This window comes from Notothenia rossii (genome assembly GCF_949606895.1).
Source record: "Notothenia rossii genome assembly, chromosome: 7".
In the NCBI taxonomy this organism is placed as follows: Eukaryota; Metazoa; Chordata; class Actinopteri; order Perciformes; family Nototheniidae; genus Notothenia; species Notothenia rossii.
The window spans coordinates 36,714,166-36,728,796 of NC_136905.1; the positions used below are offsets into that span (position 1 = coordinate 36,714,166).

The window sequence follows — 14,631 nt, forward strand, 5'->3', positions numbered from 1 at the left end:
GGGAATATTGTTACAAATACCAGACAATTAAAATGTCGTGCTGTGCGCTTGAATGTACTAACAGAACTTCCAAGAAGTCTAAAATGATAATATTATACATGTTAATCTCGTTCGCAGGTGTTTGTGTGCTTGGTAGCTTAGCTTGTTTCTTATTAGCCAGCTAAGGACGTAACCCTTTAACATATACATTTTAGTTAATGATTCAGCCTTGGGTAAGACTTTTATAGTCTATGGCTATGACGTCCATAATGCTAAACGGGAGCAAATGTTAATAGGGGACCCAATTATCCCAGTGGTGGCCGCCGGAGCTAACGGAGCCACAGGGGGCTAGCTCCAGCCGGCGTCCCGGAGCTAGCCCACTGCGGCTCCGTTAGGTCCGGGCGATGGAGTCCGTCGTTATAACTGGAGATCAAGGAATGCAGCGAAACGCAGACTTGGTTCGCCTGCTTTAGTATTAGCTAAATAAATTATGTTGAACAAGGTGTATTAAGCTGAACATCGCCACAATTGTTCTGCTATGTATCGGTACTTCTTTTCTTAACGTGTGAATGACAAGCATTAAGAATAACAAAATATAGCTAATTCTCTTGCAGATTGTCTCATTTGATTATGAATGTAACGTTTATATAGGGGAACTACACTGTTAGCAGTAACTTGGTATGCATGCATTTCATGTTACCTTAGCTTCTTAGCCTGAGCTAGCTCTGTTTACTTCCAGTTCGGAGGCAGCAGGTCCCGCCTCGGCTCCGCCTCTTTGCCCTCATTTGGAGCAGGCGGGATTAGTATGGCGGCAAATCTCTGTCATAAATCGCGAGGGCATATGAGATCCACGCGAGCACAAGTCAAGCAGCCGCGGACATATATTATTTTCGCGAGCATAAATCGCGAGGGCATATGAGATCCACGCGAGCACAAGTCAAGCAGCCGCGGACATATATTATTTTCGCGAGCACTAAAACGGCACTCGCGCGAGAGCAATATTGAAGCCTGCAGGGCAGAAACATGCCTTGAGCATGAGCAGCATCTACATGAGCTCTCCTGCGCTCTCGCGAGCAATTCCTGCTCTTCTGCTCGTGAAACTCTGGCCTGCTCTCGCGCGCGGAGAAACGTTAGGAAGTGGGCGTACCGTGTCCCAGTAACGCCAAATCTAATTGGTTACACCCCTCCTCTTTTATGATTGGCCGTTGTCTGGATTTAAACCTAAACCAGAAAGTCCCTCCAACCTCCAACGTGATGAAATATGGCTGTGGAAACGTCTCACGTAAGTTACTTTACTTTACTAATGATTGTTTTTAATAAAAGGCATGCTTCTGTATTCTGTGGTTATTCCACAAGAGCCGTCCTTACTTATAAATGGATTGAGTTTTTTAGATAATACATTTGTATACATATTTTTCAAAAGTATTCAAACAATTCTATTATAAAGATAAGAACCAATTAACTTTTCGGTCTTGACATGATAATATAAAATGTAGCTTTCAAAAACAGAATTTGGAATTAACAATTTTGATTACTCTAGCAAAATATTTTATTCACAAATGTCGCTTTTTCAAAATGTCCCCAGTTTTTATTGCCTTTCTCAAATAAATAATACTATACAAAAAAAGTTTAAAATGATGCAAATGTAAAAAAGACCAAGAATTTTGCAAGTTTCTTGGCACTTTAATTTCTGAATGACCTCTTTTTTTTCTGTTCAAACGCCCTCAGTTTATTTTTTGGAACGTTTATGATGATGTTTATGTGCCTTATTCTGTATTTGACATAATTGTTTCAATAAAGATTTACCACATTTCTTAAAAATATAATTAAATACTATTTAATACTTTATTTTTCTTCACAGCATATTCTGAAACGGCAGATCCTGGAGAGACTCCTGTCGAAGTTTGAGCTTGCACTCATTCGAGCACCACTTGACCTGGATTTCCTGGAGTTTGCATGTCGCCAGGAGCTGTACCTCCTGCAAGCACTTTCGAGACATGTTGACATACCGCAAGGAATAATCCAAGCTCTTCAAGAGCTGTTTGGACTACTTAGGCAATATTTAGATTCAGAAGCCCCAAATACAGCAGTGGGATCAGTTATTGGTCTAAGAGGACGTCCTAAGTTTGAAATTGAGAGGCAGCAGTTGGTTGAGATGTTGGGGACAAACCTATCGGTGCCTTGCATTGCTAAGCTGCTAGGTGTTTCTTCAAGCACAGTCTTTAGAAGGATGAGAGAGTTTGGCTTATCTGTTTCAGAAATGTATAGCTCCATCAGTGATGAGGAGTTGGATAACGTGGTCATATCCATCAAGAATGACATGCCCACTGCTGGATACCGAATGGTCAAAGGACGGTTGTTATCCATTGGTCTACGTGTACAATGGACAAGAATGGCTGCCTCAATGCATCGAGTGGATTCCATAGGCATCCTCTCCAGACTGGCTAGTCTGGGCTGTGTTGTGAGGAGAACATATTCAGTGCGAGGGCCTCTGTCGCTTGTGCACGTGGATACCAACCACAAATTGATACGGTAGTGGTATTTATATTTCGCTAAGTGATTAAGAAATAATCTCTTTGTAATGTCCCAGTTTTGGAGAATCAGTGTTTCAATTCCAGAGTGCTATAACAGTGTGTTCTTTGGTTTTCCAGTTATAACATTGTCTTATTTGGTGGAGTGGACGGGTATTCGAGAAAGGTAAGACTGCATTTCACTTCAGTAGACACACATTAAACAAACATGTATTTTTTGTACGAGTTTCCGACTAGCTACTTAAAACCACAAAAGAGGTCCCAACGCTGTGTCCTGGCTTTGCTTAAGGAATTTGGTCCAAATGGAGAAAGTGTATGGACTAAAAAGGAAGCAGCAAAGTCAAAGTAGATATAAAGGAGATTTTGTGCATTGCCTATATATGCTGCACAAGTATTATGAGTCAGTATACTGTATGTCAGTATTGTTTGCTTATTTCTATTGCAACAGGAATTCTTTAATCTCTGCCTTTTTTCCCCTGTAATACACAGTTTAACAGAATGTTGTCTAGTTATTGTGTGTAATTGCCCTATTCTTAAATATTCTCTGCTTTTCTGCAGGTAATGTACTTGGGTGCTTCGACCAACAACTGTGCGTCAACAGCCTATGGCTTCTTCTTAGAGGCAACACAAAGACATGGAGTGCCTTTAAGGTGAATTCACAGAAAAAAGCAGTCTTTGGAGAACTAGATCAATACTGTGACACTTTTGGATGAGTATTTTCTTTGACAGTCCTTTGGTCAACTGTGTACATTTCAGGGTCAGAGGAGACCAAGGAGTAGAAAACGTACAGATCGCGAGATTCATGTGTTCGGTTCGCGGCACCGACCGTGGAAGCTTCATCTCTGGTAAAAGTGTTCATAACCAGAGGTAAATTACAGCATCTTTAGTAACTCAATTAGTGAGGTGAACTTATCTGATGTGTAGACCAAGCACCTTGCACTTAACCCATGCTAGGCCAGCATGAAAATAGATCACTTGAACTGGTTTTCCCTAAACCATGTATTTTCATCCATAGGATTGAGCGTCTTTGGCGTGATGTAAGAGTCATTGTCATCAACAAGTACTCTGCGATACTACTTTCCCTCGAAGAGGATGGTCTGCTCGATATCTCATCAACAGACGACCTCTTCTGTGTGCACTACATCATTCTTCCCCGACTTCAGATGGACTTGGGGATTTTTACAGAAGGCTGGAACCATCATCCACTCAGCACTGAACGGAACCAATGTCCAGAGCAGTTATGGCAACTTGGACTGATGCAGACAAACATTGATCAGCCGGAGAGCCCAGAGGTATTGATCTCGTTTCAGTATTACAATACATGTCACATGTTAGACGCTTTTATCCAAAGCGACTTACATACTCAGTACTGTGGGCAATCCCACGATAGTAATTACTTACCATTTACTTTGTGTAATATACATTGTCAAAAGATTACTTTCTTTCCCTGCTCTTGGCATGACCATTTTCTGGGCATTTCATTCAGTTTGTGTTATTTTTACAGTTAAAATAACACAAACTGAATAAAATGCCCAGAAAATGGTCATGCCAAGAGTAGGGAAAGAAAGTAATTTATTACTTGATGTCATTGTTCCATATTGTTTATAAGACATTTATTTTACCAAAGTGTTCAAAACCTCTGTTATGGTTATTAGGAGCCAGATGTTGACTGGGAAATTGCTGCTGACCACGATGGAGAAGAAGAGGATGCAGGGATTGTCGTCCCCGAATTCGACTGCCCTTTGAGTCCAGAAGACACAACTGAACTTCAATCAGTATTTCAGCAAATTGACCCAAACACTCCGGTCAAGGAACTGTACTTACTCTGCCGTGAGTATGTAGCTGAAAGATGTGGCTCTTAAGAAATACAGCTCCCTTGAATGAAACAGATGAGGTAAAAGTAAAATTCCTTTGTTCAAAGTGTTACTTAAGTACCAAGAGTAAAATAAGTCATGATGCCGATTTCATGAAAGAGTAAAGTTACTTGGCACAACGGGTGACTGGGTTTTTATTCAATTAAATTGAAACAATCGACACAAAATACAGCTCAAAACTATAATGGTTCCCCAACTTCACCATTTGTTTCCAAAACATTTTGACTAGAACAGTATGTCACTTGAAAGTTTGACTGTATTCTCATCTTGAACAAATGAAAACAAATGAAAACCTTGTCAGATAAAGTGCAATAAAGACTGTCTAACCCTAATCCAGAAAACATTGATTCTATGACTCTTATGAGCGGCTAAACTCCCTGCTACTCATAACAGCCTGTGTTATGATGCTCAGGAACTCCGGATATGAGCCGAGGTGCCTTGTCGGAAAGGTAATGGAGTTGGAGCATGCATTCACTACGGGAAAGCATACCGTGTGTGTACCATAGCGCACGCTGCAATCATGGTCGAACTCAATTAAGATTTTAAACATCTCTCTCTCTGTTGAGGTGATGGGGACGTGTGCCTGCCCCGTAAGCCATTGAAGGAAGCAACCAACAGTGATCTTGGGTTTTTCCTTCATCTCCTCTTCATCTTTTGCCGCTTCACCTGTAGACTCTGTCTCTCTTGAGTCTCTTTCATCACTCTCTGTTATCTTCACAGGGGTCCCCCTCTCTTCAACCACGAAGCTCTTTTCTTCCTCTAAAAACAAGTTGAAAATGAATACAAAGAAATGCATATATTCACCTAAGCAATGTCAATAAATATGGCTATTGTTTTTAAATAGTTTTTTTATGTGGATATTTTGAAGAAGAAAAACCTCATTAGCCAGTCCTGCTTTACTTGTCATTGTTTCATCGCAACCATCATGAATGCAAAGTTGTGTTTAAACTGAGACATGTAAACATGAATAAAAAGGGTATGCAAAGCTGTCATTGAGTTGCCTGTCGTAATCGGGGGTAAAATTCAAGAACAAATACGTTTATAAAATGTCAGGGCAGTAGTATCACCTTCTTCTTCAATGTGTTGGATGAAGTCTTGTAAAAAGTTAACAATCTTCGATTCACTCTGGCGTCGCAGCGAGCCCAGCTCGCTGAAGACTGGAGATATGGCTCCCATCAGGAATTCAGCATCCGGCTTGGAGAGATGAAAAAACAAAATGATGTATGCTCAAAGTTGGATGAGCTTAACCCTTTAATTGCCAGACCAAGAAAAAAAACTATGGAAAAATTATTTGTTTGCATTTTTTTTATCAAATGGGACACACATAGCACATTTAAAAAAAAAAAAAGGTATTGATATTGATATAAAAAGTAATGTTAAGTGTTTTTAATACAAAAAAAAAACGTGCTCATCTTACTGTAGATGCTGAATTGGCCTAACAGGAAACCACTGGCCTAACAGCAAATGTCTATATCCTGTGTTGGCCTAACTTGCTCATCTGTGTGCAACTTTGGGCTGTATGCCATGCATGAAAGCTGCTATATAAATTATTATCACTCTTTCACTCTGAGACTCATAAGGCAGTATAGATGTAGTAATAATGTAATATAAGATGTAGTAATATTACCATGAATCTATCTATTTACCATATTGTATTGGAAAACATCTCTGAAACTCTGAAAAAGTTATATTGCTAGTTTAGTTTGTTAAAAACTTTTTTTGTGCATCAAGTTATCTAATTATGTTCAGTCAGTGCTCTGACATTAAAATATGTCAAAAATGATATGGTTACCTTACAACAGTTGACCAAAAAGAGTGATTTCTTCAGCAGTGATTTTTTTAGCATGCCAACTTTCTCAGTGGAAAGCTGAATGGCTTTCTGTTCTAACCACAGTGACATCTAGAGGTTGTTTTGTGCATAACATGTCAACCAAATAGTAGAGATGGCTGAATCAGGTAGTTAAACTTTTAAAACATTTTTTCAACGGGATATCAAGACACAAAATTTGCTCTACCAAATGGTGGCGCTGGCTGTTAAAGGGTTAAGGTTTGAAATTCAGTGGTAAAATCAGCTAGAGACATAATACTGACCTTTTCATGAAGGCCAGCGACGAACAGATCCCTGAAATGCTGTGGTTGTTGTACTATCATCTCACACAAGCCATACAGCTTCATGCCTGAGCATATCTGCTGCAGCATTGGTAGAGTGCGGACCGATGAGTGCAAGATAATTGCCCTATAATTCAGTAACAGATAACAGCAATAATATAAAATCATACATAAAAAAGGGAAAGAGTGACTGCACACTCAATATGAAGTATGAGTGTAAAGGAATAATTGATTGGTTTCAAACATGGGTTGTTATGGGTTAAATCACTTAGCATATGTACATACTTTATTATGTCTTCCTTCCTCTCCCACGTTGCAAGACCACTGTACCCGCATGCTGTTATCCGATCCAGAAGGTCGTACATAGCTTCAGGTTCAGCTATCTCAACCTTTGCAATTAGAAAAACAGTATCACACAGTAAGTCATGGGAGCCTTAGCTTATTTTAAGAATTAAAAAAAAATTACACTACAAACAGGTGTGTGTGTCAACCATACTAAAACAAACGTCATGTTATATGAAGGAGTATAATAATAATAATAATAATAATAAATGGGATTTATATAGCGCTTTTCTAGACCCAAAGACGCTTAATATCTGAGGAGAAGACAAATATTACCTCTTCCATAAGCTGGCTGAGCTCTGGATCAGTAACATCTTCCTTGGAAATGGAATCTCTATGAATCTCCCCAGTGGATATGTATCCATAGCACCACTCTCTGAAAAAGTTAGGTGGAGGACCACCTTGTACTATACTGACTGCCATAATCTCTCCAGCTGTCCTGCATTAACAAAGTTTAATCAATGCATAGACATTATTAATAAATGAAATAAACATCGAAAAGACATTGCAGAACACAATTCTACATACTTGAAATGCTCTTTGTGGTAGTCAGTAATTGAGTACTTGGGGGTTTTCCCTGTACTCCCTCCCTGAAAAAACTTCCTTTCAACACCTGCCATCATTTCTATAATTGAAAGGAAAAGTGGATCAATACATTGATAATCTCAATTAGACCACTGTATATGTTAAAGTACAGCATGCGTCATGCAAAGCCCTTAACCTGTGCAAGCACAGAAATTGCATGCAACCAGAGAACCGCCACACACTGAGGAATATTTTCATTTATTATAAGGAAGTAAACATATAGCTGTTAAGAATTCTTTCCTGAGAGCCCCATGGTCAATTCCAGACTCTCCAATGAAAGACACTCGGAGAGGGTTTTTGGGAGAAGACCTCTTCTGACGTCTCCACTGCCCTAAACCCCTTTCAAACATGTCCTCCCTAGTGACACTAACATTAAAGAGTGTTGTTGTGTCCACTCGTCCACTAAGTGTTTCGATGGCTTCAGCAAGACTTGAAGGAAACAATTAGAAGTTGATTAGACAACTGGATCCAAAACGTTTTCCCTTAAGAGACCCCTTTTGTATCATTGAGTAAACTGACGACCCCTGACTGATGTAAAGTGGCGTCTTTTAAATGATATTCAAGGCATAACAATAACAATGCAGGGCAACTGATGAACAGTACAATTAACACAAATAGTGAACACAATAACTGCAGGACGTTTTTGTTTAAAATAAGCAATTACAGGTACATTTGAAGCATATTACCTTTTCTCTCGCCCTGTCAGTTCTTCACTGGCATGTTCTTCCAAATCGATAATTTGTGTCGACTGCAATGTACTGATGAGGGAAAAAATATTTCAATGGGGCATGCCTTAATCATGGTTTACAATATCTAACACTGCAAGAAAAAATTATATAAAGAATGTGCATAATAGGAGAAAAAAAAACCTTTCTCTACAAGTGCTGGCATGTATTTCAACCAAATACTCAGGAAATAACTCTGAGCACAATGGACAGGCCACCTTTAAAAACACAGAAAAGCAGAGCAAATATTCAAGTGAATTACTGAGACGCAGAAACCTTCATCATCTGCAATAATGTAATTGATAAATAATGCCCTGATTTTACCTTAATATCGATTTTAGAACAGGAGGTCCTACACGGGAGCACACTTGGAGAAGCCTATAATAAAATGTAGAAAGACTGCCAATTAATGACACATACAATGAAAATTGTTTAGAAACAAACACCTACAATATTAGTGAGCTTACATTCCCAGGATTGCTTGTAGCTGGAGACTCATCTAAATCTGGGTCCAGATCCTGAAAATCGTAACCAGTTAAAAAAGCTGTCGATTCAGGATGATAATGATCCTGCATAGCTATTTGTGGAATAACATTACCGGTTCCAGATCCATGCGGTCAGAACAGCTGCTTGGTTCACACTCTTGTGCATGTAAAGCCAACAGCTGGACAGGCATGCTTAGATGACACGTGGCACATCTGGCTTTTGGCATATTTTCGAACTCGTTCGATGAGTAGGGCAAGGGGGAGGTGTCCAAAGTGTCCTGGATGGGCATTATATAGAGACAGCCTTTTCCACCTAAAGCTTTGGCAAGGTAGGCCCCCGTGTAACCCTCTGCCTCAGGTGCCAAAACACTTAATTTCCGCTGACCTGATCCTCCTATGTGGGAATACAAACAAGTTGATGTTATTTAATGCACAGAATGTTCTAGGGGAGGCAGTTGATTTTAACAAGATGCACACTTGCAGTGTTAGGCTTTCTCATGGATTGCTAAAAACAAGAGGGTAGGTAAATATGCTAACCATCAAGGGCATTAATGAGCTATTATAAGAGCAGCTATTGTAGGAGAAGATAGAGGGTATAAATAGGATTTAACTGCAGAAATACTAGACCACAGTTGAATTTAATAAGGGAGATTGTATCTTACCAGCAGCTTTATGTAGCATCCAGGCCCCTTCCAATGGTACCATTTTGGAATATGATTCCATAAGTATATATGATATCTATGTGGGAAGAGCAAAACAAGTGTGCAGTTAGAACTATAACCCTCCACACATGTCACCACTGTTGAAGCTGATTTGTGACCAGTAGTACTTCAGTGGATTGGGAAACTACAGTAATACATAAAAAATTTCCCCAAATTGGGATCAATAAAGTGCTTCTTATATTATCTTGACTCCTCCCCTTATTATTTTTTCTATCTTACCTGGGAGTGGTCAGCATTTTCGGGGATATTGAGAGTCCTCCTGCCGAGTCCAGCCTGGAGAAGGACCATTTCATCCGATGACTTTGGTGTTCTTTCTGTGCTCTTATTGAGCAGAAAGAACTGGATTGGGGTTGACCTAACAGCCCTTCTTTTGGGAGATGGGGTATAACTTTTACCCGATTTGAATAGGCCGGGGAAAGCCCTGAGGAGTTGAAAACAATGTGTAAGAGAGGCATTTAAGAAGCTGTTATACAATATATTCATTCTAAACAATCTGAAGAGCGTTAATTTCTATGAAAAAATACGCTGAATTATAGCCAATTGCCGAGTTATTACAATGGCAATTCAGTTCAGAACTATCTTTATTTCCTAACGGATCCAAACCTGGCCATATTTTGGTCCACTGTATTTCCTGCTGTAGAAGGAAAGCCAGGGGTCCTTTGTTGCTTCTGCCCCTGGACTGCCTGACGCTGCCTTGTCCCAGCCTGCTGCCTGTTGCCAAGAGCAGACTGCTGCTGTCCCTGTATAGTAGACTGTCTGTTGCCCACCTCCACCTGCTCTCCCTGAACCTGTACTTCATCTGTGAACACAATTTAAAGATGTCTATGATTCCCTAGAATCTAAATAAACTGAGTACTAAATACGTAAAGTAGTTAGAATATATAAAGGCTTCATTAATTAAACATTACCCAGATAGTCACAAGCCCTGAAAATAAATAGAAGAAGAACAAGAAGAAGATGAACCTTTAATTATCCCCCATGGGGAAATTCAGTTTTTCACTCTGGTTTTAATATAGGTTGGTAAAACTGTCACTGAAACACCTCGGCGTGCTTCCTCCGGCCAAGACTGCAGCTGTAATTTTTTGTAAACGACTGACCATTAGATGAATCTGTGAAGACAAGTGATCTCCCCCTAGTTTTACTTACGATTTTGAGAAGTTGGTTCAGCCAAGGCACTTCTCAGCAACTCAACGACACGCCTGGCAGCATTTTGTAACTCTATCTGTTAAAATAGATAGCATTTTTCATTTAATCATTTATTTCAATAGGGACAATGCACATAAACACTTTAGACAAATAACACTTCAAGTGTAAATGGATCATGTCTTACTATACTGTCTATACTGTCTTGCTGTTTTTAAATTATTGTCTTGTTGTTGCGCACTGGCACTTTGACTTTGAGTCGATGTAATTTCGCTGTAATTGTTACAATGACAAATAAAGTATCTATCTATCTATCTATCTAAAACAGACACAAACAAGAAATAGTCAAATTGATTGTCACAATCACAGTGCAAAGACATGTCGTCTTGTTTATCCAGATCTGCTAACAGTTAACTTTAGCTAACTTTTATTATTGCGGGCAGACAGCTGTGTCACTTTCTTCTTATACCGTGGCTTGTAAATAATGCAATGTCAATATCTTAAATGCCCGTCAAGCAGATAAAATGATAGTTATGTTAAACCATTGTTTTCTATATGCATAGCTAAAAGTACCGGTTTTTGCACGTACCTCCTTGTCGTCAGCCATTCTTCTTCTGCGGGGCTTTCCCGCTCCGATATCCCTCTTCATTTGAAAACGGCCAATCATAAAAGAGGAGAGGTGTAACCAATTAGATTTGGTGTTACTGGGACACGGTAAGCCCACTTCCTAACATTTCTCCGCGCGCGAGAGCAGGCCAGAGTTTCACGAGCAGAAGAGCAGGAATTGCTCGCGAGAGCGCAGGAGACCAAGGAGAGCTCATGTAGATGCTGCACATGCTCAAGGCATGTTTCTCCCCTGCAGGCTTCAATATTGCTCTCGCGCGAGTGCCGTTTTAGTGCTCGCAAAAATAATATATGTCCACGGCTGCTTGACTTGTGCTCGCGTGGATCTCATATGCCCTCGCGATTTATGACAGAGATTTGCCGCCATAGATTAGACTCTGACGTCGCTGTCAAGCGTTAGTGGCCGACTCCGCCTACTAAGGGCTTCTCGGCAACTCTGCAGAATTCTATGGGTGACGTCACGGACACTACGTCCATTTATATATACAGTCTATGGTAAACACACATGTATAATGACGGATAGATGAAAAATAAATTAACATATACTAAATAGTTGCATTCGGTTTTTGGCACCTGGCTGATAAGGGCACAAGCTCTTATGTTGGTAATGATTGTATAAAAGCAAGGTTGTGCAATAAACAGATACCATCAGTTGGAGAGTCTGACCATCATTCAGCCGGGGACGCTACAATTATTATAGTGAATGTTTAAATTCTATCAAAAAAGATTAAGCCCCAGAAAACACATGGCTACTTAACATGCAAAATGACGTCATTCTGCATGCTAAGTAGCCATGTGCTTTCGTGTTATCGGCTGAATCTTTATTTATTGATTATATCACATATACTCTGATGATAGTGCTCAAAACAGCCTATATGTCTGAACTTGATCCTTAGCGTAATGTGTTACGGAGCCTTCTCTTCAATCTTTTTTCCACATAACGAGCATTTTGCGCTGCTCTTTTCCAATGTGGAAGCAGAATGTGTGAACGCATACAGCACGATGCGGGGTGTGTCTGAGACATCTCTAGACTGGAATAGCGGGGCCTAGTCCGTGAACTCGCCTCACAGGACCACATGCCAGGATAGAGGACATCAGGCTCCAGAGAAAACTTGCTCAAGTCCGAGTCCATGTCGGAGCGTCAATGTACAAGTCGAGTCCGAGTCATCGTGGGGAAAAAAAAATCACGAGTCCAAGTCATCGTGCGCGTGAATTCACGAGTTCGAGTCCAAGTCATCGTGTGTGAGAATTCACAAGTCCACTCACGTCAATCGGTGCACAAGTCCGAGTCTTGTCACGAGTCCCGAAAATCGACACTCGAGTCCGACTCAAGTCCGAGTCAAGGACTTGAGTACTCCATCTCTGAACATACACACATTTGTAATAAAAACACAAAAACATCAACAAATCAGAATTTTAAACAATATTAAACAATTTATGTTTTTTCGCTGACTAAATAAATTGAGAACTAAACATTTCCTTAATTCTGATTTGAAGTAAATGTCAATTTTCGGATACAAAACATTTGTATTTAGTCTTTTCGCATCTACAATCAATCTCAGGAAAACTCCTAAAGACGCACGCACGCACGCACGCACGCACGCACGCACGCACGCACGCACGCACGCACACACACACACACACACACACACACACACACACACACACACACACACACACACACACACACACACACACACACACACACACACACACACAAAAGATTAAAGTTAACAGATATTGATCTAAACTGTATTAAAGTGAACATGTATCATTGGGGACTGTTTTCAAGTAATCCTATACTGTATATATATAACCTTCTCACTTACACTCACTTACCAAGATACCAGCACACACACATATTATTTTCAAGGTTCTTTCTGGGGCCAATATAATCTCAAGCACCAATATATCTGTGTACAATGTTTGATTGTTTAGGAAAGAATAGTTTGTGTGAAATATTCCTTGGGAAAGTAAAGGAGTGAATCCAGGTGCAAGATAAAAGATTGACTCTGTCCTTGTTTAGTTCCGACGCTCTCACGCTCTGTTCAGAAGTAAAATACTTTTTCCCAGAACTCTGATTCGCTGTATTGGGCCCGACCCGAAGTGAATCCAACCAGTAACAACACCTAGGGGAGTGAGCAGCCGACACAACTCCTCCCCACGGACTCTCTGATTCGCTTAGGAGTGAAATCGACAAATTAGAGATTGGGGGGGCGGAGCAGCCGACACAACTCTGCCCCCAAATTGTTCTATGTAAACTGATGTTTATTCGTGCACGATGCCCCCTGTTTCTGACTGGCTGGTCCCGATATCTGTATCGCACGGCAGTAGAGCTGGGGGCCCGGAGTACTCTGTAACTGTATTTTGTAGCTGCTGTTGCGGAGGGCTCTGTATTATGTATTGTTGTTTTTACCATTAAAATCAGATTATTGTTATAACTTTTATTCCGGTGTTTTGAACTCCTTCATTTATTAATCTGACCAGGCTCATCTAACGGACGGCGCGGAGGTGGGCTTTAAGCCACCACCACTGTGTGAGTGTGCGTGTGCGTGGGCACACACACACACACACACACACACACACACACACACACACACACACACACACACACACACACACACACACACACACACACACACACACACACACACACACACACACACACACACACACACACACACACACACACACACACACACACACACACTAGGGGTTTCACCAACTAATCGACTAGTCGACTACCTTTACCACTAGTCGGAGCTGTAGGCCCAAGTCAACTAGTCGTGAAAAAAATTGAGGTAAACGAGGTGCTGCAAAATGCTCCAAAACACGTCCGACATTCTTATGTATGGCAGTACTTCAACGAAGATGTAACCAACTCCACAGTGAAGTGTCACTTGTGTACAGCTGTACTGAAGTACAATACAAATGCATCTGCTATGCGCAACCATCTGAAGATGAAACACCCGCTGCCGACAGCTAGCACTAGCAGTAATGCTAGCACCAGTGAGCAACGGACCGGCGTCAGCACTGAACAGAGGCGAACGAACAGCAAGAAAACACGGGTCAACAGTGATGCGGATGATGAGCTACGGGATTACTGTCAGCGGACACCGCATATCCCCACAATGGATAATCCACTGGAGTGGTGGGAAGAAAACGTGCACCGCTTCCCCCGCTTTCGAGGAGCTACGTGGCTATTCCAGCCACAAGCACCCCGAGTGAGAGGGTTTTTTCCCTGGCAGGCAACACTGTCACCCGAAAGCGGTCAAGCCTCCTTCCCTCACATGTCGATGCGTTGGTGTTCAAACCAAACCAAAAATAAGGAAAGGTGGACGTTATCGTGGCGGACAGCGAAGTGTGGCGCAATGCGCTGTTGCGCACTGGATTTACGTGGCATTTATGTAAACAAGAGTTTTTTGCTGTCGATTTTGGTGAGTCCAGTTACTGTTTGTTATTTACTCAGCCATGTAACACAAATTAAAATGCAGTGTTTAATGTTACTGTAT

At 40.9% G+C, this 14,631-nt stretch overlaps 2 protein-coding genes across 5 annotated transcripts; one reads left to right on the plus strand and one right to left on the minus strand.

Annotated features, from left to right (window-relative positions):
* On the plus strand, nucleotides 1–4,385 carry LOC307013647 (uncharacterized protein). Its single transcript, XM_079641113.1, has 7 exons — nucleotides 1–1,261; nucleotides 1,841–2,511; nucleotides 2,631–2,676; nucleotides 3,069–3,160; nucleotides 3,267–3,377; nucleotides 3,526–3,802; nucleotides 4,166–4,385. The coding sequence occupies exons 1-7, from the start codon at nucleotides 1,241–1,243 to the stop codon at nucleotides 4,370–4,372; spliced, it is 1,425 nt and encodes a 474-aa protein (XP_079497239.1). The 5' UTR covers nucleotides 1–1,240; the 3' UTR covers nucleotides 4,373–4,385.
* Nucleotides 4,386–4,494: 109 nt separating this feature from the next.
* Nucleotides 4,495–11,426, minus strand: LOC307013645 (uncharacterized protein). 4 transcript variants are annotated; one of them, XM_079641108.1, is made up of 15 exons: nucleotides 11,085–11,411; nucleotides 10,499–10,574; nucleotides 9,956–10,151; nucleotides 9,572–9,773; nucleotides 9,293–9,368; nucleotides 8,744–9,024; nucleotides 8,613–8,663; nucleotides 8,470–8,523; nucleotides 8,290–8,363; nucleotides 8,107–8,178; nucleotides 7,112–7,274; nucleotides 6,779–6,882; nucleotides 6,476–6,620; nucleotides 5,452–5,578; nucleotides 4,495–5,143 (listed from the first exon to the last, which is right to left on the minus strand). In XM_079641108.1, the coding sequence occupies exons 1-15, from the start codon at nucleotides 11,160–11,162 to the stop codon at nucleotides 4,743–4,745; spliced, it is 2,100 nt and encodes a 699-aa protein (XP_079497234.1). In that variant the 5' UTR covers nucleotides 11,163–11,411; the 3' UTR covers nucleotides 4,495–4,742. The 4 variants fall into 4 exon arrangements, with proteins under 4 accessions (XP_079497234.1, XP_079497236.1, XP_079497235.1 ...); XM_079641110.1 differs by lacking the exon at nucleotides 9,956–10,151 and having other exon boundaries at nucleotides 11,085–11,407; XM_079641111.1 differs by lacking the exon at nucleotides 4,495–5,143 and having other exon boundaries at nucleotides 5,498–5,633; nucleotides 11,085–11,426.
* Nucleotides 11,427–14,631: the final 3,205 nt, after the last annotated feature.